Source organism: Canis lupus, chromosome 13 (assembly GCF_003254725.2).
Source record: "Canis lupus dingo isolate Sandy chromosome 13, ASM325472v2, whole genome shotgun sequence".
NCBI classification, from domain to species: domain Eukaryota; kingdom Metazoa; phylum Chordata; class Mammalia; order Carnivora; family Canidae; genus Canis; species Canis lupus.
The window spans coordinates 17721022-17748925 of record NC_064255.1 but is presented as its reverse complement, the minus strand read 5'-3'; the positions used below and the strand labels follow the sequence as shown (position 1 = coordinate 17748925).

Here is a 27904-nt window from a genome sequence, read left to right as displayed (position 1 = left end):
TACCTCTCCTTTCTTTTTCCAAATTTCATTTCCAATCCTACCCACCACCCACTTAAGCAAAAACTCCAGTGTGTTTGATATATTATTAATATATACTGTCATTTTGTATGAATGTTTATAATCCATTATAAAAACAAATGATATATAACAAATGATATTGTGTTATAGACCTTCCAGTTTCTTTTTTTCCATTCAATATTTGAAACCTCTCCGTGTTGCTTGCTATATGTATATCTAGTCTATTGTCCTATTATTGCTCCTTAGCATTTTCTCACATTTCACTTAGCTACAACCCTACATATGCTTGGGTTGCCTCATACAAAGACCTGGGAAGAATTTATCTACTCTGGACCAAGGGTGGAGATTCCTGGGTCATAAAGGTACCTTTGTGTCTAATTGCACCAGTTGGTGCCAGATTATTGCTCATAAGGGTGAACCAGTGTATATTCCCTCTGGAGTGGTTGTCATTATCTAGATTTCTAATTTTTGCCAATCTGATAGGTGTAAAGTGGTATCTGGCTGTTTTACCTTATGTTTTCTGATAACCAAGGAATTTGAGCATAGCCTTTCATACTTCTTAGGCAGTTAGATTTCCCCATTCCAAGATTAGACTTTTTAAAGCCTTGGATTATTTAGGATGGAAGTTTTCCTGCCTCTTGTTCTGCTTATTTGTCTGACTTTCTTGCAGATTTAAGATAATACGTACTTTGGGGCACCTGGGTGACTTAGTTAGTTAAGTATCTGATTCTTGATTTTGGTTCAGGTGATAATCTCAGGGTCATGAGATCAAGCCCTGCATGGAGTTTTGCACACAGTGGGGAGTATGCTTGAGATTCTCTCCTTTTCCCTCTGCCCTTCCCCCCACTCCAACACACTCGTGTGTACTCTCTCTCTAAAATAAATAAACAAATCTTTTTACAAAAAGATAATACTTTAAGGTTTTTGACATTGCTTGTGTTTTGACGATCTGTTATCTTTGTGTTAACTTTCTTTCTGTAGTGTTTTTTGCTGATCATAAATTCTTATTTTTTTTTTTTTGCCCATACAAGTTGATTTAAACATATTGTGCATATCTTTCAAATGTCATTATTTTGTGTTGGCAATGCTGGTTAAACCTGGTGTAATTGTTGTAGAGTTTCTTGCTACAGCTGGAATGATTATATAAATTGAAAGTATTTAAATTATTATTTTTGGAACACTTTTATTGATACCATCTCATTTGATCTTTCTAAAAACCCTGAAAACTAGGTGAAACAGGTATTATTCTCCCGATTTCATGAATGAGGAAACTGATTTGACTCATTGACATGTAGTTACCTGCCCAAGTTCATATAGCTAATTGGTGAGCAAGCCAAGATCAACAGTCAAACCTCTTGTCCCCTGTGCAGCTTATTAAGAGTTAGGATTGTTTCCAACAAAGCAGAATTATCTTAAACTTCTGCATGAAAGAGTCATTCACTGCCTGATGAGATAGTCACATCAAAACATGTTTTAATAAATCTGGATGACTTATCATTTTGGTCTGAGATATGAGCCAAATGGTCTTCTCAATAAAGGTAGAGGTGTCAGTGTGGGAAAGGGTCCTCATCTCTTTGAACACTGTTGTGGGAGAGAAGTTTCCTTGTTGAATCTTATTCTGAAGATGGTGACTGCAGATAAATAATGGTTTTCAAGGGAAACTGTCTTCCACACTTGCCCTCAACTCAGAGATGGAATGAATCATAGGACCAAGAAGAGCATAAACCTGGATATGCAGATGGGAAGCAGGAATAGTTTCCAATCACTGTCACATCAAAAAATATCATCCCAGAAAATGAGTATGTAGTTCATTTTGACCTCAGTGCAGACCATAAAAAGATTCAAGAGAAATGTTGGACTCTGGCCCCTAAAATCAATTCCTGGGGATGGAACTAATGAGATGGAGGTCAGGTGAATGTTGTAGGAGAAGGTGAAGCCCAGCTCTGGGCTCCTGCTGGTGAAGGAAAAGGTAATTGAATGATGGGGTGATGGAGGACTCATTCTTCAGTATGATCTTAATTACATTACAAAATGCTGTTCATCAGCATTTTGTGGACAAGGAGAGGAAAGCTCTGTTGGCTGCTGGTTGGTTAAGGCTTTTTAATCCTGGCATATCCTTCAGCACCACGGGCAACAACAGGCAAAACCCATGTTCTTTGACTGAGCATGTCTTCCTCATAAAAAGACTCCTTCTGTATAATCCAACTAAGCAAAGCTTATGGTTGGTGCTTTAAGAAGAATGAGTATTTCAGATATTTGCCAAAATGAGCTCCCAATGTTGTGATAGCAATAATAATTATAACTTCCAAATACTGACTGCTTACTGTGTGCCAAGCATTGTGTTGAATAAGCATCATTTTATTTACTCTGGAGAGAAAAGAAACTTGGGCATATGTACTATTATTATCCCCCTTTTGCAGATAAGGAAATTGAGACTTAGGGAGATGGAATGAGTAGCCCAAAGTAACAAAGCTAATAACTGGCAAAACTGTAATGCAAATCCAGAGCTGTCTGACTCTGAAGATGAGTTTCTGTGCTCTCAAAATTTGTATTCATGATCTATTTCTGCGTAACAAATTGCCCCCCAAAATAACAACAAATGTTATTATTTCTTATGAGGGTTACAAATTTAAGAGAGGCTTGGTTGGATGTTTCTGGCTCAGAAATGCTCATGAAGTTGCAGTAAAGGTGTCAACCAGCTCCTCACTATGTGAGTCTTTCTGGAGAGCTACCTGAGTTTCCTCCATAAAATAAAGATATCCTCAGGGTTTTTATGAGGATCAACTGAGACAACCTATGAAGAAGTGCTATGGAAGCTGAAATAGCAATAATATTATATGAATTTATCACCATCTTGCATAGAGCATTCAGGGAAGTGGAGATATCCCTGACTCCTGCAGAAGAATAACCAAGATCATGCCTGATTCACTCCATGCCCTAGGAAAAAAGCCCAGCACCTATGAAGGGGACATCTAATCCAGGACACTTTAGAGTGAAGAAGGCAAGGAAACCAAGCTTCTGCACATAGCCCCCATGAGACAGTTCATAGTCAGTGATCTGACTGGGCTTCCCTGCTTTCCCTTATAATGAAAAGAAGGGAGGGCAGGAGAGGTATTCTTACTTAGAGAGACCTGGTAGCTTCTAGAAAGTAGGCACCCAACCCCTTTTGCTTTCTGGTGCAAGATGTTGGGATTTAAACCAGGGTGGAAGTAACAAATGGCCTGGATAGAAAATGAAGCCAGAGCTTAGGCTGAGAGGAGACTGTGGTAAAAAGTCTATGGTGTAAGACAGACTCATTTGTGCCCATTTTTGTTATGAGGAAACTAATGCTCATTGAAGTTCTTTAATCTGCAGAATGACATATTTTGTGTGTAAAGCACATAGAAGACTGGCACACAGGAGGTATTCTAAATAGAAATTTAGGGGTAATTTTCATTATGACTGTCATCATTCTAATCTCATATGGCTGTTTTGAGGATCAAGATAACATATCCTATTGCTTATTAGATTATAAGCTCCATGATCTTGCTCCAGGGTATCTTGTATAGTTTGAGACTTTGTGTGTCTGTCTTATTACTGTATTCCCAGCATCTGTAAATGGACCTAACACAAACCTGGTATATAGAGGCACTCTATGATTGATAGTTCTTAGCATTTTCATCATTACCTGTATCATCATCAATACCATCATTATCACCACCACCATCAGCACTCCCATCTCCAAGACATAAGATGATTCAATAATGTTCTTAGTCTGTGAACCTGAGACTTAATTCTTTTTTGCTTCAGGTAGCCTTCGTTCACAGAGGAGTCTGTGTCTCCCATAGTAACCAAAAAGGTACTCTGCCATATTGGTATTATGTTATGTTTCAAGGCAAAACAAAACCAAAACCAAATCCCTAGGAAATTTTAATAAGCCCTGTCACCAGGTTCATCATAATATGTTGGAATTATATTCCCCTGGTATTGGATCCCATCTCTACTATTTACTATGTGACCTTGGGTAAGTTACCAACCTTCTCTGGCCCTCCATGGTCTCATGTATAAAATGAAAACATAAAACCAACCAAATACCAATATGACTGTTGTAAGGAATAACAGATTCTCTTTGCCAGATTTCTCGCATGCACCCTTTCCATAGCAGGTAGATGCCCAATAAGTATTTATGGAATAAACATGTTGATTAAATAAATGCTGTAATTTTATCTCCAACTTCACTTCTCACTCTAAAACTTGGGTCTGCATGAAAGGAAGATGAGATCCTTTCAAAGTCTGGGGAATTCTGATGGAGTAGAATATACAGGTTCCAGGACTCATTGTAAGTTTGGGCAAGTCACAAGGTCTGATTCAGAGTCTCATGAGACTTACCCACAAAATAGGAGGAATTGATGGCTGCACAAAATGTGGATGTACTTAATTCCCCTGGCCTACACATTTAAAAATAGTTAAAATGGTAAGTTTTATGTTATGTATATTTTATAACAAAATGGAAAAAAGAAAAGAGGAAAATCTTAGCTGGCTGGAATAGTAGCTTTCTGAACTTGAGACAAATACTATTGGCTAGCAAAAATTATCTTTTACTATGTGCCAGGCACTGCCCACATGTCAAAAGCATGATCTTATGTAATGCTTTTAGTGGTCCTGTGAGTGAGGGAGAATTCTTACCCCCATTGTACAGATGGGAACATACAATCTCAAGCTAGTGTTTCTAGAGATGAGATTTGAACCAATCACAAATGCAGTCAGCTCAGATCCTGGTCAAGAAGAACCTTAATAGAGAAGAAGTATCAAGCCCAGTCAGAGTTTGAGAAAGGCCTTGGCTACTTCTCTTCTTTGAAGCTCCAGTATATTGGAACAGAGGGAAAGAGGGAATGAGGAAAAGAAAGAATCAAGACAGAAGAAAAAAAATGAACACAGTTAACAATATTTTGCTCTTTTTAAAATATTGACATTTAATTGTTATTTTTATGTGATTCTAATGATAATGAAAATATTTTATTGAGCAATGACATCAAAAGTCCAAATCAAGACCCCACAAATTTGGGAGGGCTGAGCAGTTTCCAGCCTCTGCCTCTTTCTTCCCACCCTCCAGTTCGTGTGGAGAGAGGCTCTGAGTGACACTGTGATGTAGCCTCGGGGGGCTCATCTTGGCGTACCTGTGGATTATAGATGGGACTTTGAGGACTCCATAGCTGGAGAGGAACAGCAAGTCTAAGGCTCCCATCAAGTCATTAGTTTGACAAGATAGAGCTATCAGGACCACATTTCAGGAAAGGTTGTAAGGTGGCTGGCTCCCTCCTAGTCCCCTGTCATGGACTTGATGGAGTCTTAAAATAGCTGTAGCATTAAAATAATTAATTAATAAGTTTTAGTAGTCATAGTAATAATAATAATAACAATAATAACAGCAGCTAACACACAGAAGGCTTATGTCTGATGATAAGCATGTTATACATAGCCCACTCATTCCTCCCAACAATTCAGTCGGGTAGGTACAATCATTCATCATCATCTTCTTAAATATGAGGAAACAGCTGCATGTAGAAATTAAATAATTTGCCCAAGGTCACAAAGTTTTTAGACAAAATGGAATTACACAGTGGCTACCATTTATGGCATATTTACAGTGGAGTTGTATGGAATAATTCATGTGAACATTTAACCCAGAGCCTTACAGCCACCCCAGGAAGAAGGTCCTATGACTACTCTCCTTAATTTACCAACAGGAAAAGCATGGCTTATGGAAGGCAAGAAACTGGCTAAAAATACACAGCTCAAAAGTGGGGGCCTGTCTGATGCCAAAGCACAAATGTGATTTCTGTCCTCTGACTTTAGGAACTGACTAGTAACCAAGAAGGTAAATTTCCGACTGTTGTGATACCACTTGCCTGCTTTCTGTGCTATGAACCAGTGTTTTTTTGTTTTGATTTTTCATCCACGTGAAGCACAGGGGAGGGTTCCAATCTCCAAAAAAAAAACATGTCTTCTCATCTTAAGCGTCATATTCGATCATGAAATAAACTGTTCTCTTCAGTCCCTCTATCAAATTCTTCTGGAAAATGGATATTGTTTGTGGTGTCTTTCATAGGCATGCGTTGTGATTGCTTTTCAATAATCTTTCCATATAGCAATGCAGAAGCACTCCAGGCAGCCCAGGAAGGGTTGTTCCCATAATTGTGCCAACAATAATCCACCATTTTATATTTATTTCATCAGTTTCCATAGTTCACAAGAACACCCATAATCTTAGATGCAGTAATCAACTGTTTCAAAATTGTCCCATCCTAAATTTAGGCCCTGAACTTGGTAATTTAGCTAGAGAGCTTCATTGTTGAGTGCCACTCTTTCACTGATGAAGGAAAGTGCTACTATTTGGGCTGTATTTAATTCATATTATTTCACAAGTTGAACTGGATACCACGGAGTTTAATAACGCAGGGTATAATTGCCTTAATGCCATGAAGGCGCAAGGCTGCCTGACTTCCCTAGTCTTTGCTAGGACTCTCTCACAAATGGGTTGCTGCTGCTCAATGGGGCTTTGCTGCTTCAATATTTTAATAAAACAAATATCGTTGTAATGTGGAATTTGTGGATGGATCAGCAGAGGCTATGAAATAGTCACTAAACAGCTTTTCATCACTGCTAATGCTCATTGGTTGAAGACTTGCTAAGTATAACCACTGTACCGTCAGCTTGTTCAATGACCACAGCAAGCCTACAAGGTAGATGCTATTACTGTCACATTTACAGAGGCTTGAAGGGACTCTTTAGAGTAGGTCACATAATCTGTACCCGGGGACAACATCCACTCCAGAGTCAGAGTATACGATTCTTGCTATATTGTCTTCCTAGCTGCTTTGTTATTTTTGCAGACCCAAGGAGGGAATGAGAGTCCGAAGCAGAAAACTCAATGCGTATGCCTTGGGAGGAATGGAGTCCCTTGTGAGTTGTGAATTCTGGGTGTTCATTCTCTAAGTGGGCTGTCTTGGCATTAACTGCCAATCAGGGTGTCCTTATTCCCCGTATCCCCTCCAATCTACTTTAAAAAAAAAAAGATTTATTTATTTTAGAGTGTGTGTGTGTATGCAGAGGGGGAAGGACAAAGGGAGAGGGGAAGAGAGAGAGCATCTCAAACAGACTCCCTGCTGAGCAGGGGGCCCCACACAGTGCTCCATCCTATGACCCTGAGATCATGACCTGAGCCAAAATCAAGAGTCAGATGCTCCACCAACTGAGCTACTCAGGTGCCCTACCTCCAATCTACATTTATTTTATTTTATTTATTTATTCATGAGAGACACAGAGAGAGAGAGAGAGAGAGAGAGAGAGAGGCAGAGACACAGGCAGAGGGAGAAGCAGGCTCCATGCAAGGGAGCCCGATGTGGGACTCGATCCCGGGACTCCAGGATCAGGCCCCGGGCTGAAGGCAGGTGCCAAACCGCTGAGCCCCCCAGGGATCCCCTCCAATCTACATTTTAAATGTGACCCCAACATCCAAGAGCAGAATGAATTTTATCCTGAAAAATAAAGTGTCTTATGAAGTACCAGTTCCAACTGCATGGACCCCTTTCACATTCTAGTGAGACTCACATTTAATTGCCTGATGAAAGACCATTCTCCCTTTATCAAAATGTTTAAGCCCTGTGGATACCAGTACACATGTGAAAAATAGACTTATGGTAATCATGTTTATTTAAAATGATTATAATATGTATGGTTTTCTGCTCATAGACTGAGAGTGACAGCATGCTGACCCTAAAATATAAGGCTTATGCATTTGAGACAAGGGAGCCAATCTTAAGATAAATGATGGTACAAATGACAGCTTATTTGGATAATACCTTCTGATTACCAAGAACTGGGATGAAATTCTAAAATGTAAGCATATTTATCTAAATGTAACATAGAATTCATTGGCCAAACACTGAACTTCTTGACGATACTTCTGTAAGGAAAAGTGGATAAAAATCAATTCTGCTTCTAAAAGTACCTATAAATCAAGAAAAAAAATGGCTATATTTTCCAGAGAAGTATCTATTTATAATATCTCATTTTGCAGCAATAATTTTATTTTTACTTAATTGTCCCCCTAACCTCTAAAACTAAAAACAGCAATCATTATACACAATATATGTTATTTTGTTCATTGATTCCTCTGATGCATGTTTCTGTATCAGGCGTCATGCACTAGGGGTACAGTAGGCAAGCTGGATGCAGTGCCTGCCATCACAGGTGCATTCCACTGGGGAAGACAAATTATGAACACAAAACCAAATCAATATGTGTCATTTCGGATGATGATAAATATTGTGATGAACGTAAAGCAAGGTAGGGAGGCAACTTCTTTGGGGAGAGGGGTAGTCAGGGAAGGCCTCTTTTGGAGAGAACATGTCAGCAGAGACTAATGAATGAGAAAGAATGTTCCAACTCCTTTCATGTACAGACTTCTCACCAAAAACAATTGGAGAACCACCCAGTCCTACCTAAAGGAAAATAATTCTCTCCTGCCTTCTTCCCTGCCATTTTGTTTTTCCTAACTCTGTTTTCTTTGGAAAATATGCATTTGTCTAAGATGAAAAGATCTCAGATCATCTCTCCTTACATTATTCCCCAAAGTGAAGCCAGAGCATTTCACTTGTCCTACAGCTGAGCCAAATCTGAGTGGCCCTGCTGAGGGAACCAGTTCTAAGAACTAGCTTACAGCCTGCTTTTTTAATTTTTTTTTTTTTTTATGATAGTCACAGAGAGAGAGAGAGAGGCGCAGAGATACAGGCAGAGGGAGAAGCAGGCTCCATGCACCAGGAGCCCGACGTGGGATTCGATCCCGGGTCTCCAGGATCGCTCCCTGGGCCAAAGGCAGGCGCCAAACCGCTGCGCCACCCAGGGATCCCCTACAGCCTGCTTTTTAAGGCCCATATGTGCTTGGGTCTACCTTGTTCTTTGGACCCTTCAGATACCTCTCTCCTCATGGGAAGCACCTTCACATTTAACCAGCAGACATTTTCCCCTGATCTACCTATTTTGCCAGGGCTGATAGTGACCTATGAGGCTTTCCCATTCACGAGGCTGAGAGTAAGGAGTCCACATGCCAGCATGGAAACAGTAGTTGTCCTGCTGTCCAGTACTTCATGACCCTTCTCTTTGCCTTAAGGAAAAAGAAGAGTAAGGGAAATGCCATTGGGTAGGATTCTCCTAAAAAGCAGCCTCTATCCCAGACATTTGATGCACCATACTTTATCTGATCTTTCCAACATACCTGGGAACTCAAGGGTCCCAGAGTGCTTAAACACTGTCTTCAAAGTCACCCAGGTCGTAAGTGGGAGATCTGGGATTTGATCTCATTTCAGTTTCCAAAACTATCGCATGTTCTTTCTACTGCATGGATCCAAAAAGCTGTCAATTTTCCTTGTCCCAGAGGGAGATGATGTATGGAACTCTCCCACTACTCGGCATATCCAAAACCTCTGCCTAATTCTCATAGTCACTGCCTGGCAAGTGTGATATCAAAGCTATAAATGAAGGTTTCAACCAAATAAGATTCTAGTTTCTAGAATACAATTTCCAATAAGAAGATATGTCAGGCAGTGAACCAACTACCTTAACAGTGGGTGCCAAAACCCTATGGGCGATTTATAGAGAAGTTGAAATAAGGAACAAAACAAATACATTTAGACTTTACTGAATTCCTCTCCGTTTGGGAGGAAGAAAAATATTATTCTCTGCAAATGGAAAAAAATAGATTCATTTCTCTCTGCTATTACATGGGTCCAGCTAAGCAATAATGCACGGCAAAGCCAAATGCTCTGATCGGTTTCTCTGAGCTGTTATTAAAGTTTGCAAAATATTGCTCAGATTCTTCCTGGCAGGGTTTCAATATTGTCTGTTTAAACTAGAATTGGGCTGGTACTCTTCATTTCTGTTAAGCTTGCCAGGACTGGTGATCCCACCACACAAATCTCCTGGTGCCATGGCCTTCATCCAGCATAGGCTGGCAACCCCCTCTGTTGCCTCTCTGATATGACTCAGTTTGAAATGACTGAATCAACTCTCTTCCTTCCCTTTTTCTTTGCCTCCCTTTTTTACCCCAAACATATGTGTACACGTGCATTTGCACATGCACCCCCACACACATACACATGCACATACACACTTTGGGCTTTCACGCTGGGGTTTGAAGGAGAATGGGGAACTGCAAAGAACAGTCTGACTTAGAAGGCATTTCTCCAATGAAGTTGGGGTTCTGAGCCCAGAAATCTAAAAGGGATATGAGATTCTTTTTTCCCTCTGTTATTAGACATAGACGACCATTGTGATTGTCACCCTCCTGCTCCTTGTATTCTCCTGCTCCATCCACCTCCTAAGCAACTTTTTAGGTTATGTCAAAGCAACCATTATAGAACACTTCTTCTCCAGACCACTAAACCTTCCCTTTTTTTTAAATCCCTTCCCCACATGGCAGATTCATATTTCTTCTCTCACAGACAGATTATATCCCAGGAGGAAGTGTGGTATTTCTGCACCCCAGAATTAGCAGAAGTTGAAGCATCTGATGCAATAAATATGATAATTGGGCTTCGGCTGCGAACTACAAATGGCAGTCACCACTGGTCATAACAAGGCAGCCATACATTCTCTTCTTCCAGGGAAGTCTTTCCATAGGGGAATCTGAGATGTGCAAATGTCTGTAATGAAGGGGAAAACCAGAGAGAGGAAATGGAAGCTCATTTTCTGAATGCTTTTATCCATCCTGATATGCTTAGTTGAGAGTCAGAGCTTGGCCCAAGTTAACTCATTAAGTTCCCAGAGTTTGTTGTGGATTTTTAGCCATTAGTCATCCTAGTCAACACCACATGAACAAAAGTAATGAAAATGGTACCTGGGGAAGTGGGAAGGGCAGGTCTGAAAGTCCAGTATGAAGTGAGAAAGGAGGAAGGTAATAGGCCAAATGTAAAAAGCAAAACAAACATTAGTTAATGACAAGGTGTGATGTGGACTTTGGGAAGAGAGAAAGAAGTCCGGGGGAAAAAAATCTGGACATTGTACAGGAGACACATTTTTCCTAAGTCTTATTTGATAGCCATGGGTCACTTTTCTTTTCCTTGTGGTTAAAACCTGTCCGTATACAGTTGGGGAATGGAGAGGATAAATTCATTTATAATCATAATAATTTGTACTAATAAAATGTTCTTCTTAGAGCTGCAGAAATGTTCAGACACATCCCTGTGAGTGAGAGATCAATTAAATATCAATATTGTTGTCTAATGAATGAGGAAAGCAAGTCTCAGCAAGGCAAATGACTGATCCAATGTCATACTTCCATGTTGTGTCATGCCCCAGGAGGAAAACACATGTCTTCTAATTCCTACTCCAGTGTCCTTCATTCCAAATGCTGCCAGTGGTTTCTGGAATGTTCCATTCATTCTCCCTCTCACTGTTCCTCAGTTTTTCCATACACACTCAAAGCTGCCACATTTTTCTAAGCAACTCTCATCAGCTTACATGTCAGCCCGTCTGGAAGCTCTTGATTCCCACAAGCTGACCTACTTCCTTCTTCCCACAGAACCTTGCTTCATCCTAAGATAGAACCCGGATATCACAGGATCCTGTTCTTTTTTTTTTTTTTTTTTTTTTGCAAGACCCCTCCACACACATGATGATGACTTTCTTGAGGGCAGAGACTGTGTATATATTTATCTTTGTATCCCCAGTACTTTACACAATGCTTAGCACTTAGTGGACTCTCCACAAATGTTTGCTGAATGGTTGATAGAGAGATGGACAGATGGATGGATAGAAGGTCTTTCAAGGTTGAAATTTAAATTTTTTATTTAAATTTAAATACATGAGAAGCTTGCTGTCAACAGAGGGCTTTCTTGACCTGCTGCTAAAGATAGAATCCTTCTGATGTTCTTGGTTTACATCTGCTACCATAATCACTTATCCATATTCTACCAGAATTACCATTGCTGAAATATCTATTTGATATCAATCTTCAATATGTCCCAAGGGAAAGAACTGTCCCAGGCACCAGTGTAGTAGGAATAGCCGTCTCCAGATAATCAGAATTTGAATCTTGATTCATCAAGTTATTGAGTATATGGATTTTTGCTAGTAAACTACTTCACCTCGTCATACCTCAGTTCCCTCTTGTGTTAAATGGGACAGTCACAGCCCTTCCCCCCTCAACCTGTACAAATGGTTTGTGAGGATTAAATGAGATAATAAATATAAAATGCTTAATATGCACCAGCACTTTGGACAGCGCCTGACATAGAGTACACACTCAGTATGTGCAAACTCTTCTATTTTCATGTTGCATGAATACGAATCCTGTGACCCAGAAAGTTGGCTAAGTCAAGTCTGTATCTGCAGATGCAGTTCCTAGAAAACCTGAAGGGGTGATTGAAGCTACTCTGGGGACTGAACCAGCTATAATTCATGGCATCCTTAGCCAACTTACTGCCCATCCCCAAGCCTCAGTCCCTTCATCTGACCTTGCAGAACTGGTTCGATGTTGTCATGAGCTCCAGACCAAGCTGCTCCCTGCCTTTACCTCATCCTGAGGTATGACATGAACTGTAAGCTCATTGAAGGCAGGGACTGTTTTAACCTCATCCTTACACATCCTGGCCCAACTTGCTCCTCTGGATTCCCTTCGTAAAGTTTTGCTGAGTTGAAATAAACTTGCCCAAATCGCTTAACATGCTTTTTTGGGGACTTAGTCAAACTCCTGAACACTAAGCTCCAGAAAGGTTCTGGCCCATTACCCCAATTCCCCTGCAAGCAGTTATTGAACTTAATGATCCTGCTGCCCCCAGCATGGCACCAAGCCCACTCCCTCCCAGATCACTCCCAGGTCCTCTCTGGGAGCCAGCAGTCTCTGAATGCCCTGGCAGCACAGCTTTCCCCACAGCATTTAGGAAGGGAGGCCAAGTTCTCTGTGAAGTTAATGAAATGACCTTCTTTTAGGTTCTGGGAAATCCAGCTCATGTTCATAGACAGAATGCTCCCTGGAGTTGTGAGCTCTTTAGTGTTTATGTCTGTGCCTGCCTATAGCACAGCACCCAGAACATGACAAACATTCAACATATGATGAATGCATGCGTGCATGCATGCATGAATGAATGCATGAGGCATATTTTTGATAGTATCAACCTGAAAATATATAGCATTTACCTAATACAGGAAGAAGACCATCCAGAGGTGCTTTTACTGTTTTCTAATAAAAAATGTCTTCTCCCATGAGTGATTTTATGACCTCTATAAGCAAAGGGCGGGGGGGGGGGGACAACAAAATCTTTTGGTCATTTCAATATATACTCTCTCGAACCCTCTGCCCTTTCAAGAAGTCTCAGCTGAGAAATATCTGTAATAGGTGAGCAATGATAATGTCATTGCTTGCATAAAGATTGATGGAAACAGATATAAACCCAAAATGTTTTTAGTGCCAGAAATACTGTTTGCTCAACAATAAGTTACATCAAAGGACTTAAACATTTCCCACAGAGGTCAGCATTTCTGTAAGCGAGGCACTGAAATTCATACCTCTGCCAGACGTGCACCGTGTCTGGCATGAAACAGAAAAAGTCAAATCTGTTAACGTCAATTCCCAGAGGAGGCAATTTTGCCTTTTCTGATTATTGTTCAGGTGTGTCATTCTCCAAAGAGCCAGCCTCTGGAGGCTTGTTAGACCTGTAATAAAATTAAAAAGCTTTGTTTTAAAATGTATAAATCTTTCTTTTTTTAACTCATGGAACTAAAGAGGTAGCCTGCAGATGTCTGTCCTGTGTGAATCTTAGAGGCACTCCTGTTTCAGCAAGCATCGCTGTTCCCATAATTGGCCATGTCTTGAAGCAAACCACCTGGACTAAACTACATCCTTGGCTTTCTTAGTGATTTTCAGATATTGCCCTTTGTCATTATAGCACCTACTATCTGAGAATTGTGATTTTGGAGTCAAAAGTATTTGAGATTAGAAAGTATAATAATAAGAAAATTTTTAAGGGGAGTGCCTGGCTGGCTCAGTCAGAAAAGCATGCAACTCTTGATCTCTTGGTTGTGAGTTCAAGCCCCATGTTGAGGGTAGAGATTACTTTAAAATGAAGAGTAATTATTAGAGATTTTAATTAGAAAATATAATAATAGTAACATATGAGTGCTAGGTACTTTTTCTTCTCCTACTCTGTTGAGTCATTATAACCCATGATCTGTGTACATTATTATTTACATGGTATGGATGAGGGGAGTCATCCATCACCTATCAACTTCTGAAATACAAAATAATGTACTTAAGAAGTGTGTTTTTTATTGTCTCTACTGTCACCAGAATATGAGTTTTATGAATGAAAGAAATCTTCTTTTTTTCCTCTGTTGTTCATTGATGTATCCCAAGTTCAAGAACAGAGCCTAGCACATAGTGAGCCTTCTACCCATGTTTCACTGGAGGAAAAACTGAGGTCCAGAGCCATGTGGTGATTTACTGAAGATGGACATGGTGTGCACATTGGCAAGAAAAACCAGGCCTCCTTACTGCCTGCCCAGTCCTTTGTCTAAATCCCAATTCAATCTTGCCACGCTTTTATTATGCTATAAAATGAATAACTGTTTATGAGTTCATTCCCAGGCACATTATTGCTTTTATATCACATCAAATAACTTGAGACAAGCAAAAGATATAGCCCTATCGATTTTTCTCAGAAACTCAACTTTTCCTTCCTCCTTGGAATCTGTCCTCAAGGCCCACTTTGAGGACAGGAACCAGTCGCTAATAGAAGACTGTCTCCAACGCCTCTGACCTCCATGTCAGGGCAGGGTTGCTGTAGGTTTGGCTTTAGGAATCTTGAATCAGTCATCTGAATTGAGGGTCCTTTAATTCTCCTATCTGCCAGATTCCCACAGAACCTTAGGACTGTCCTAAAGTTGGAATGCTGAGATGTTTTCAGCTCTTGGATACCTGAGCAAATTGATGTCTTCTAGGGAAAATCCAGATGCTGGAAGAAGTAACATGAGAGTGTCTCACCCCTACCTGAATCAGGCATGGAGTCCATGGACCTCATGTAGAGGTGGGAGTTCCTGGCTGGTGGCTGAAGAAAAAAGTGACAATTTTAGAAGTAAGGGTATATTAAAATAAAGAGACTTGTGTTTGGCTTTCTGAAAAGAGGAAAGGTTCCAGAACCTGAAAAGAGGATATATTCATTCAAGCATGAGTTGTTTTCTCAACACCAGCAATATACCATATATCCTAATCCTCATATTAATAGCTCCTCATTCTGTTAAAACTGGAATATGTCACTCTCGGTAGAAGATGTGTGTAGAGATATTTTCCTATTTCTGATGATGTGCCTAGACTACTCTGCTGTCATACCCATTCACAAGGCTGCTGGCCAGAAGGGAGGGACTTACCTGTACTTTTACCAAGTCAGGTGGCCCAGGTTTATTAAAACTGCGGCCTTTAACTAACTAGTACCATGCTCTATTCAGGGATGCACTGCAGTCTTCTAGGGTAGTGATAATAATAAGTATGAGTCCTTATAATGTTCTGTACACTCTATAAATCACTTTCTGCAACATTTTTAAAGTTTAGATTATTATAAAATCACACTAAGTTAGTTATGGCAGGGATTCTTATTTCCATTTCATAAGTTAGAAATCTGAGTTAAGGTTAGTTAAGCTAATGACATGCCCTGGGACACAGAACTGTTAAATGACAAAGCCCAAATCCAGGGTCCCCTAGTTTCTCAGTTCTTTCTACCAAGACATTCTGTCCACTGGCCATATAATATCTCTACCTGGGTTCCTGTAAGCTTCTCAAATATATGTGAAAACCACCCAATTCTTCCCTATTTATTTATTTATTTATTTATTTATTTATTTTTCCACTTTTATTTATTTATTTTTTAGTTGAAGTTAAATTTGCCAACATATAGCATATCATCCAATGCTCATCCTGCCAAGTGCCCCCCCAGTGCCCGTCACCTAGTCACCCCATCCCCGCCCACCTCCCTTTCCATTAACCCTTGTTTGTTTTCCAGAGTTAGGAGTCTCTCATGTTCTATCATCCTCATTGATATTTTCACTCCTTTCTCCTTTATTCCCTTTCACTATTTTTTATATTCCCCAAATGAATGAGGCCATATAATATTTGTCCTTCTCTGATTGACTTATTTCACTCAGCATAATACCCTCCAGTTCCATCCATGTCGAAGCAAATGGTGGGTATTTGTCGTTTCTAATGGCTGAGGAATATTCCATTGTATACATAGACCACATCTTCTTTATCCATTCATCTTTTGATGGACACTGAGGCTCCTTCCACAGTTTGGCTATTGTGGACATTGCTGCTATAAACATTGGGGTGCAGGTGTCCCAGCGTTTCACTGCATCTGTATCTTTGAGGTAAATCCCCAGCAGTGCAATTTCTGGGTTGTAGAGCAGATCTATTTTTAACTCTTTGAGGAACCTCCACACAGTTTTCCAGAGTGGCTGCACCAGTTCACAGTCCCACCAACAGTGCGAGAGGGTTCCCCTTTCTCCACATCCTCTCCAACATTTGTTGTTTCCTGTCTTGTTAATTCTCCCTATTCTCACTGGTGTGAGGTGGGATCTCATTGTGGTTTTGATTTGTATTTCCCTGATGGCCAGTGATGCGGAGCATTTTCTCATGTGCTTCTTGGCCGTGTCTGTGTCTTCCTCTGTGAAATTTCTGTTCATGTATTTTGCCCATTTCATGATTGGATTGTTTGTCTCTTTGCTGTTGAGTTTAATAAGCTCTTAAAGATCTTGGACACTAGCCCTTTATCTGATAGGTCATTTGCGAGTATCTTCTCTCATTCTGTAGGTTGTCTTCTAGTTTTGTTGACTATTTCTTTGGCTATGCAGAAGCTTCTTATCTTGATGAAGTCCCAAAAGTTCATTTTTGCTTTTGTTTCCCTTGCCTTCATAGATGTGTCTTGCGAGAAGTTGCTTGACCAAGTTCAAAAAGGGTGTTGCTTGTATTCTCCTCTAGGATTTTGATGGATTCTTGTCTCACATTTAGATCTTTCATCCATTTTGAGTTTATCTTTGTGTATGGTGTAAGAGAATGGCCTAGTTTCATTCTTCTGCATGTGGCTGTCCAATGCTCCCAGCAACATTTATTGAAGAGACTGTCCTTTTTCCAGTAGATACTCTTTCCTGCTTTGTCGAATATTAGTTGCATAGAATTGAGGGGCCATTTCTGGATTCTCTATTCTGTTCCATTGATCTATGTGTCTGTTTTTGTGCCAGTACCACACTGTCTTGATGATCACAACTTCGTAGTACAACCTGAGATCCGGCATTGTGATGCCCCCAGCTCTGGTTTCTTTTTTAATATTCCCCTGGCTATTCGGGGTCTTTTCTGATTCCATACAAATCTTAAGATGATTTGTTCCAACTCTCTGAAGGAAGTCCATGGTATTTTAATAGGGATTGCATTAAATGTGTAAATTGCCCTGGGTAGCATTGGCATTTTCACAATATTAATTCTGCCAATCCATGAGCATGGAATATTTTTCCATCTCTGTGTCTTCCTCAATTTCTTTCAGAAGTGTTCTATAGTTTTTAGGGTATAGATCCTTTACCTCTTTGGTTAGGTTTATTCCTAGGTATCTTATGCTTTTGGGTGTAATAGTAAATGGGATTTACTCCTTAATTTCTCTTTCTTCAGTCTCATTGTTACTGTAAAGAAATGCCACTGACCTCTGGGCATTGATTTTATATCCTGCCACACTGCCAAATTGCTGTATGAGTTCTAGCAATCTTGGGGTGGAGTCTTTTGGGTTTTCTATGTACAGTGTCATGTCATCTGCAAAGAGGGAGAGTTTGACTTCTTCTTTGCCAATTTGAATGACTTTTATTTCTTTTTGTTGTCTGATTGCTGAGGCTAGGACTTCTAGTACTATGTTGAATAGCAGTGGTGAGAGTAGACATCCCTGTCATGTTCCTGATCTTAGGGAAAGGTTCCAATTCTTCCCCTTTCAAGAACACCCACTTCTCTTCCTCCTGAGTCTTTAACAACTGCACTTCCCCCAGTCACCTACTCTAGAAACCTTAGAGTACCCCTTTTCATATCCATCCTTTCTCCTAATCTCTTAAGAGTTAACCTAGGATTTTTATTTTAGGTGTGTTAATCAAAGTTCTCTCTTCCCTGTTGAAACTGACCTTGCCTTGATTCAGGCCTTCATCATCTGTTGGTTGGCCTATGCTAATATTGAATAGTTTGATTCCTTCAACATTGAAACTCTGCTGTGTACCAGGCACCATACTTGGTGCTGGGAAAACTGTTCTGAGCAAACATGGACCTTGTTTACATGGTGTCCTGTTCTCTAGTAATAATCAAATAATCACTCCAACGTATATAAAAGGGCAACTGTGACAATTGCTACAAAGGCAAATCCATGATCATCCTACTGGCAGTACCAGTACAAAATATTTCTAAACCATAAATATAATCATGGCACACCCTATGGTTCCTGACTACCCATTGTCTACATGATAAAACCCAAACCCATTAGCCAGGTTTACATGTCTCTTCATGATCTGGCTCCGAACTTGAGATTAGGTTGCAAGCCACTGCACCCCATTTCTCCCTCCACCCCTCACTCAATTAACTCATCTTATGACTAAGCTATATCTGATATTTTTTCACATCTTGCCATTCTGGAAACAACTCTAATCCTTCATTCTTCCACATCATGGCTTAAGCAAAAATCTTTTCCAGAAATTCCATTCCTCCAGCTATACATAGAGAAATATTCTACTCATCCTTCCGACTCAGCTTAAATGCCCATTCTCACTCCCTTGATGTAATTAATTATTCCTTATGTTTCTAGAACATTTTCCACACCACTCAGATAGCACTTATCCCATTGGAATGTGGCTACTTTCTCTTTCTACTTCTCACCCTGCCAGATGGTGAACCACTTGTGGGCAGAGATTGTTTTAATTAATGTACGTTTGAATTTGTGTTTATGTGATTGCATGAACCAGACCATAAACACATAATAGGGAAGACAAAAATATTTTGTTCATTTGTTATCTCTTCAGTATGGGTCTGTAACTTCTCATGAGCACTCCTTTGTCTCCAATTTAGTTTTGAAAAGTTTTTTCTCCTATTTTTTATTACGTATATGCTTTTTTTGTTTGTTTTTTGTTTTTAGAAATGATGTGCAAATAATTCCAGAGGGTTTTTTTAATATAGATTTTATTCATTTAATTTGAAAGAAAGAGTGCATACACATGTAAGCAGAGGGAGGGGCACAGGGACAGGGAGAAAGAGAATCTCAAGCAGACTCCACACTAATCGTGGAGTCCATCTGTGAGGCCCCTGAGAGCACTATTCAAGCCGAAATCAAGAGTTAGCCACTCAACCAACCAAGCCACCCAAGTACTCCAATTCCAGGTTTTTACATCATCATATTCTACTGTTATCTCTTTTCTCAGCACAGTGAGTCTCCTACCTCTCCTGTTTTTTAAACCTCTGGCCCAAGGACAGCTTTTGCATTCAAAGGACAGGATTTGCATAATCATTGGTTAAATGATTACAAAGTAGCCATATCAAAATATTGAAAAAGTACTCTTTGGGAAGACTTTGATCTGTTTGTTTAATGGGGACAAATTATCAGGAATGGATGAAGTAACTATCAACTCTGTTTCCATTACCTTTCCAGCCTTAGCCAAGTCTAGATCTTGTCTCTCTGCACTTAAATCATGATTATTGCCAATTGGTTCCCAGGGCTTGCTAAAGGAAATTGAGAAATACATGAGAATAGTTGAGAATAGTTCTTTGAGAAACTGATTTTACAACGTGATAAGAATGGTAGAAGAAAAATGTAGTGATTAACTAAAAACAGATTGTTGGAAAAGAGCTAAGCTTTTATTTAAAATGTACACTATTTTTAAAGACCTAAAGATTTCCAGGATCTGGCAACTGAAATGAAACATTTCTTAAAGACTATAAAATTTCATATTCCACAACCTAACAGTCACAGAAACAAAGTCATAAAATATAGAATTATGGCCAGAGTATTTATGTAGATCAAAATAATGGATAGATATCTCTGTTAAATATAAAATTAAAAAATTAATAACCCAGCAGAATTGCTGTAGAGACCAAGATATGACTTACCATGCCATTCCTGAAGGATATGACAATGGAATGATGCATCAGCAAGTGCTCACTTGCACCAGTGTGCATGCCAAGAGACACTAATTCTCTCAGCAGCAAAACTCCCAGGTCAGCCCTTCCCTTCATGAGCAGCCTCAACCACTACCTTGAACACCAGGCAAGCATTATCATTTTCATTGGATGTCATAACTTTAAAAAGATAAGTAAAGACTTGAATGTTGGTAATAAGGATACTCTTCTGGTATACAGTGGAAACTCAGGCTAAATTCTGTTTCATGTATCCATCACTGTGTAGTAACAAACTGCATTCACAATGTAGTAGCTTAAGGTAACAACCATTTTATTATATCTCACGGTTCTCAGCATTGGGGATTGGCTCAGGGCTCAGCTGGGCAGCTCTTCAGCTTCACGTGGCATTGAATGTGGTTCCTATTTGGTACTCTGCTCATGGCAGGGCTGGTCCATGACAGCTTTACTTGCTTTTCCTGGTGCTTTGGCAGAGATGGCTGAACAACTTGGCTCAGCTGGGCCCTCCCCCTCTCCATAGATTCTCAAGGTTTCTCGACATTGGACAAGAAGGCCCCAACTGCCAATTTTTCAAGGAAGTATAAATCTCCCAATTTTTACATGTGGACAATTAATTCGAATTTGGCCTCTGTACCACTAGTTTTTAGCCCCTAAAGTGGACAACAGGTGCTTTGATGACTTGGGAGATGAAAAGATGATGTTAGACTATAGCAGTGCTATTTACTATAGGTTGCAAAACCCTGGCAGGCTGTGGACTGTTTATTACCGATCCACAGTGGAATAAGTAAAAGACTTGAAAATAAGCATTTAGGCTTTCAGAGCAGTTTAATACCCAAGCTTGTAATGAGTGCACTTGTCTTGTTGGGCATGAGTCGGCTCTGGTGTTGCAGAACTTGGGCTGTGAGCCGTGTTTGGTGTGAGCCGTGTGCAAGGCATGAGCAGCAGTACCCCAGGGAACCACACGCTGGAATGGAGCCCAAGAGGTTGGCCCACAAATAATAAGTTGAGTTGGGATAAATCCGAAAGGACAGAAAGCTTTCCTAGGCATTAGGAATAGCATCCCCAAAAATCAGAGTCCAGAAAGCACCAAGGTCTTCAGGGGAGGGGTTATTTGGGAGGGATGTTGGAGAAGTTGGCATGGTTGAGTAGTGACTACAGAGAGCTTCCGGTGAGGAACAGAGGTGGCTTTGAATGAAACCAGGTGTCACTAACTTCCTAGAGTGCCCTTTCCTCTCAAAGTCCACCTGCTCCAAAACCAATCCATGAAGCAGCCAACACTTCATTATGTGAAATACAATAAACCGTTCTTTTTCTCATCATATAATTCCTTATACTATTAATTATCCTTCTATAAGTATATAGTGTCTCCTTCCTTATATTTTCAGGAACCAAAACTCCCTTACCCCAGCTCCAAATCTCCTTCAGAATCTAGCACAATCTGTTGCCTGTAGTGAATATTCATTTGGTATGTGCTGATGAATGAGATGGGTAGTTTTTCCAGGGAGACCAAGGTATAGGAGTGTTTTGAATAGATTAGCACAGAAGAATAAAGAGTTGGAAAGCAGATAAGAAACTTTTGCAGGTGCCTATGAGGAATGCTGAGGCCAGGAACAAGACGGGACAGACTTCTGTGGGGAGGTGGGTAGTGAAGGAATATTTTACATGCAGTGCACACAAAGCTGTAGCATTGGTGTCTTGAAGTCTCACACCACATTCATACAGGGCCGATACTTTATTGAGAAACATTTAGAATAAGCTCCAATACTTAAAAGTTTTCCAGATTATCAAGATTTACTTACTCTTTCAAGCACCTAAATATATTTTTTAAATCTCTCACTGTGTACACCAGTTTATCTATGTAGTTTGTTAGTTATCTGAAGAACTACATAGTAAATAATTTAGGCTTTGTGAGTCATATGATCTCAGTAGCAGCCACTCAACTCTTCCATTGTGAATGGAAAGCAGTCATAGACAATACATACATGAATAGGTGTGGCTGGGTTTCAATAAAACTTTATTTACGAAAACAGGTAGTGGGCTGGATTTGCCTTGTAGGTGCTTAGCTCCTATTCTAGATTACTAAAATTGCCAGAGCTTAACTTTTGAAATAGAGGAGTTTAGCTATAACTTGGTTTATAAAAAAAAATAACAAATAGAATTTTTCTTGTGAAGAAGAGTTATATTCTTCTAGCTTGATCTTTTTTATTCAGAATTGTTTAAATGCTTCAAATAAATTCTCCTTACGTTGAACAACTGCAGTAACAGCCAGACCCCATTGTATAACCTCTCTTCTGAACAGTGGTCCTACACAGCCTCTGCCTCCACCTCCAGCCACTGCTCCACTGCACTTTCCATTCCTCTCTGTTGTGTCCATTTGCCACAAGGCACTGTCTCATATGCCACTGATTTCATTAAGAAATGGGAGCTTCGCCATCAACCAGCAAGTCATGGGAAAGAATTACAATTTCATAAGTGCTCTAGCTTTAAAGCAAAGATAAACAACAGCCATTTGTATTGAATTCAACAAGTTTATGTTCTCTTCCCCTCTTGATTTCCAAAATAAATTAAACACCAAACTTCTAACACTCATATCCATGGTAGATAGCATCCTGCATATACGCCTATTAAAACGTTTCCTGCTTCAGTGATATTTGGAGTTTCTCTGACACAAAGATCTGTCTCCTTAAGCCTCTTTAGCTGAACATTGCACTGCAAGATGAAATACTTGACAGCATAGCCTGCTTAGAGGTAGATGTCTCCACCAGGGGCACAGACGCTTACCATTAGCGCTCATGTGCTGCACAAGCCATAGCATCAACACATAGACTGTTATGTGTGGAAGCAGAAGATCTTGACATCCTGGCATAGAAAGGGAACAACAGTGTGAAATATACTTGGTTGCTGTCTACAGTGACATCGTGGTCAGCCAGACTTCTATCTCTATGTGGAGCCTTTCTGTCATAAGGACATGACTGGTTCCACTCTGTTTTCTTTTTCTTTTTTTTTTTTAAGATTTTATTTATTCATGAGAGACAGAGAGAGAGAGGCAGAGACACAGGCAGAGGGAGAAGCAGGCTCCATGCAGGGAGCCCGATGCGGCACTAGATCTCGGGACTCCAGGGTCACACCCTGGGCCAAAGGCAGGTGCTTAACCACTGAGCCACCCAGGTGCCCCCCACTCCCTGTTTTCATCTGTCACCAAGGTAATCTATGTCTCCTGGGGATTCGATTCCATTCTGAATAATCTATGACTGATATGAATGCATCCCCTGAGATTCCAACTTATTTCCACGAGGATATTATTCCTTGAGGCCACCACCAAATATGTTAAAAAGCTGGGAGCATCGTAAGCATATTTGCATCTAATTCATAAAATCTACCCTCAAATTCCAACTAAGCTTTAAGATTGGAGGGGGGGGATGCGCAATGGGAGAGAGAAATTGAAAGATTGGAACTTTTCCACTCTTGAGTGTTCTCTTTCCTGAACCCACCGGAATTGGTCTAGACCAGTTGGCTCTCATCATATAGTCAGATGAAAGCTAAGGAGTAAGACAGTAAGAGCCCTATAAGCCCTGTTTAGCTCCTAATAACTCCATTGTGCAGAATAATTATGCAAGGGCCTCAGGCCAAGGATCAGAAGGTCTAGGTTCACTTCTGTGTTCTATTCTTTGGATTTCTAGAACAGGCCTTGCTCAGAGCATCTGTGAAAATTAACAAGGTAATGAATTTCAGTTATCTATTGCAGTATAACAAACTGCTCTGTATTTTAGAGGCTCGAAACTCAATAGTCATCATTTGGCTATGATTTGGCAATTTGGGCAAGGCTCAGCAGGGACCTCCCATTTCCCCCACATGCTATCAGCTGAGACTGGAAAATCCACATCCAAGATGGTGCACTCAACTGGCTGGCAAGTGACTCCAATCAGTTTGGCTGGTTGTACAGTTGTTTCAGCTGAGAGCCTCAATTTTTCTCCTTGTGGGCCTCTCCATGTAGCTCGTTGACTTATATGTAGCATGGTGATAGGTCCTAAGGAGAGAAAAAAAAGCTTCCAGTCCTCCTAAAAGATTAGACCTAACTGGCTCAATACCATTTCTGTCATATACTATTGGACAAAGCAGTCACAGAGCTGGCCCAGATTCAAGGGAGTAGGAAAAAAGCCCCCACCTCTGGGTGGGAGATACAGATAGGAGCTGCAACAAAGAATTTGCAGACATACATCATTCACACAGAGTTTGGAAAAATACTTTGATTTCTCTGGAGATCATTCATGATTTTGTGTTTCTGAAATGTAAATTGTATCTAACAGGAATCAGATTTAAATCCAATATCTTATTTTTTGCAGAAAAAAATGAGGTCCGGCCTCCCTGCACCTTTGAGATTCACCACATTCTCCTTCTTTATTTAAAAGGGAAGGGATTTGAGATTTGTTGGGCATCTACTGGGTGCAAGACCCATAATATATGCTCTTTCATTTACCATGTTTCACTGCATCTGAAATGCACTTTTTTCATATTTTAACATTTCTGAATTGTACATTTTACAATCTAGGCAGTCTTATAATCATTATAGGTCAAGTGGCATCTTACATCCATGAATTTGGCTCTGATTGTTCGCATTTTCATCACTTCACTCAAGTTATATATACTGTTAGTACTTCACCTGTTGAGTTTAATTGCTATTTTAAAAAGTCTTTAGAAATATTACACTACAATTTGGCACTGAAGAGAAAATTTATCTTGTATGCCAAAAGTCACTGAAATAGGGTACCATTAGTGAGGCAAATGTTTGACATCAGAGAGATGGCCTCTATTTCATATACTTCTGCAAAGCAGCAATTGTGAGCTTTACACTACCACCTTAGAGTGGAGGGTATCACAAGTAGATGAAGGTGTGTTGTGTTTTATTACTGGAAGGCATGCAGAAGGATTGCCTTTGATACACAAAGCTTAAAACTGAAGGCAGAGAAATTGTCAGCTTCTTCAGAATAAATGAAAGAATTTCAAAGCAGCAAAAGGCTAATATTGTCCCTTGTCCTGGACTATCAGAAATCATTACATCATAATTTAATTAGCACAGTTTTTTTTTTCCCTTTGTTCTTTCTTTGTAGTACATTAAAAATTGTATCTTGGGGAGTACCTGGCTGGCTCATCATAGAGCATGCAACTCTTGATCCTGGGGTCAGGAGTTTGAGCCCCACATTGAGTGTTGAGATTAATAAAAAATATATAAATAAACTTTAAAAATAATTGCACCTTGGAGCACCTGGGTGGCTCACTTCATTGGGGGTCCAACTCTGGTTTGGCTCAGATCATGATCTCATGGGTTGTGAGATAGAGTCCCACATGGAGCTTTGCACTCAGAGGGGAGTCTGCTTGGGGATTCTCTCCCTCTGCTCCTCCCTCACATATCTCTCTGTCTCTCTCTCTCTCTTAAATAAGTAAATAAATCTTTTTAAAAAGTTATCCTGAATTCAATGAAAAGTAGTAGTTCTCACAAAAATGTCTGCAGTTTCCTCCTTTTACAGGTGGGAAATGCATGAATTCCCTCCTCTTGCAGATGAAGCAGCTGTGGTTTGGAGAGGTTCAGTAACATGATTGGTCTCAAAACTAGCAAGTGGAAGAAACTGTTATTTTTATTATCCTACACTGACTCCTTAAAATTGTTGGGCAAGGAGCACTGGGTGGCTCAGTGGGTTAAGGTCTGCCTTCAGCTCAGGTCATGATCTTGGGTCCTGGGATTTCCCTCTGCCCCTTTTTGTATGCTCGCTCTCTCTCAAATAAATAAAATCTTTTTAAAAAATTGTTGGGTAACACAGGTTGGTGATTCTGAAAAGAGACACATGTTGTGCAGTGACAGCCATCCCACCTTCCGTCTCCAACAAATTTCAAAAATATGAATGAAATGCTGTTCGCAGTCTCCAAAAACCAAACTTGAACTCTCTAGAGAGAAGGCTTTCATAGGGCTGGGCCACTGCCCAGGATTCCGTCGCACTCCTGTTGAGAAGGGTAACTAATAAAAATAGCTTGTTTGTACAGAGAAATTTTTTTAAGATTTGTTTATCTGAGAGAGAGAAAGGGAGAGTACGGAGAGGGAGGAGTAGACTCCCTGTTGAGCTGGGAGCCCTATGCAGGGCTTGATCCTAGGACCTTGAGATCATGATGTGAACTGAAGGCAGATGCTTAATCGATTGAGCCACCCAAGCACCCTGTACAGAGATTTTATGAGGGGCCAAAGAATGCTAAATAATGAGAGGAACTGCTCTAAAATGGGAGCAACTTAAAACAAGAACTATTTCCCAATATTTGAAGACCAGAGTACGTTTCGGGAAGACCTGCCCAAACTCTAATGTTAAGGCAGTACATTAGCCATCCCTTGACCCCTTACTGAAGAGCGCTACAGTTTGGGCCAGTGGTCTCACTGACCCTCTCCCCCTCCCTCTGGGCCAACACCACCGTGAGGCTGCTGTGAGCAGCCATAAGGATCTGCCTCCCTTTTCTGCACTTCCACCAGAAAGAGGGGAGGTGGGAAGGCTATGCCTGTACCATAGTGACAGAGACCCTAGCCCTTCTACTACACGTCTTCATTGTTTACCATACATTTGCTCAGGTTCGAGACTATGCTGAATGCTCGGCACTGTACATAGATGCAAAAAATATAACCCTTATGAACATGAAGTTCCTCTAACTAGGAGGGGTGACGAGGCTTGGGCAGATTTTCCAAGCATATCTGCAAACAGCAATGAGCACCCCCCCTTTCTTTCTGCTCCCCTGGAATCTCGCCCTTCTATGGTAGCATACAGGACATTCTACAGTAGTAGTTTGTCTGTGGGCCTATATCCCCAGTGTTTCATAGAGTGCTAGGTACAGTGATCAAGAAATGATGTTATTTTCCCCTTTCGTCCATCCATTCATTCAATAAAATCATAAGGGGTTCAGAACAGGAGAGATAGGCTTTGTGAGAATATGTGAAGGCTTTGTAAAGTGGCCTGTGACCTGGCCTTGTAGGAAGGGGAGAATTTGAACAGGAGGATGAGGAAGGAAAGAGGGACCATATAAACAAAGGACAGGCAGCATGGAACAAATTCCATCAGTTCCTGTGTCTGGAATGCAGAGTGCAGAAAGCTGAAAGGATAGGCTGGACTGTGATCTACAGGGCCTAGAATATTAAGCCAAGTATTTTACTTTTTCAAATGGGATGCCATTAAACAGAATCTCCCTCCTGCCCCAGAGCATTCAGGAGGAAGCCTTGCTCTGGAGGAGAGCAGGGAATAAGAGTGTAGAGAGCTTCTCCTTAGAAAAGTGTGCCTAGCATTTGTCTTCTGTGTTGCAAATGATGGAAAATGAATGCTGCATTATCGACAACAGACTCTAGGTCTTGTCAGTGATGCCACTGATCCCTCCTTAAAGAGGTGACAGGTGTATCATAACGGAGCCTGGCCCCAATCAGGGTGACCCAAACACTGTGTGCTTTAGTTTTCTGGGTTTCAAAGTGGAGCTGATACTCATATCTGTCTCAAAGCTGCTATAAGGCTTAAAGGAAATGAGGCACAGTGGGGAACAGTAGTGCTTGGCACCTAAGAATGCCACAAATGTTACTATTATTATTCCATCTTTTCTGTGTACCTTGGTTTCCTCATCCAAATGGAGGTCATAATACCTGTCCCAGCCCATTTCTTCTAGTCCCTGACAAAATAAAATGCAATTAAATGTGTG

At 40.4% G+C, this 27904-nt stretch overlaps 1 protein-coding gene across 6 annotated transcripts in view; it reads left to right on the top strand.

The window, feature by feature from the left end:
- SAMD12 (sterile alpha motif domain containing 12) overlaps positions 1-27904 on the top strand; it is a 379209-nt gene that overhangs the window by 328984 nt on the left and 22321 nt on the right. Inside the window, exon 5 of one of the 6 annotated variants that reach the window (XM_049092615.1) lies at positions 5745-5950. The exons of 3 other annotated variants lie outside the window; for them this stretch is intronic. In XM_049092615.1, the coding sequence (XP_048948572.1) occupies positions 5745-5833 (89 nt within the window). In that variant the 3' untranslated portion in view covers positions 5834-5950. Of the gene's footprint in view, positions 1-5744; positions 5951-27904 lie in introns of those variants that run through there. 2 more of the 6 variants (XM_049092614.1, XM_049092620.1) reach the window with 2 other exon arrangements.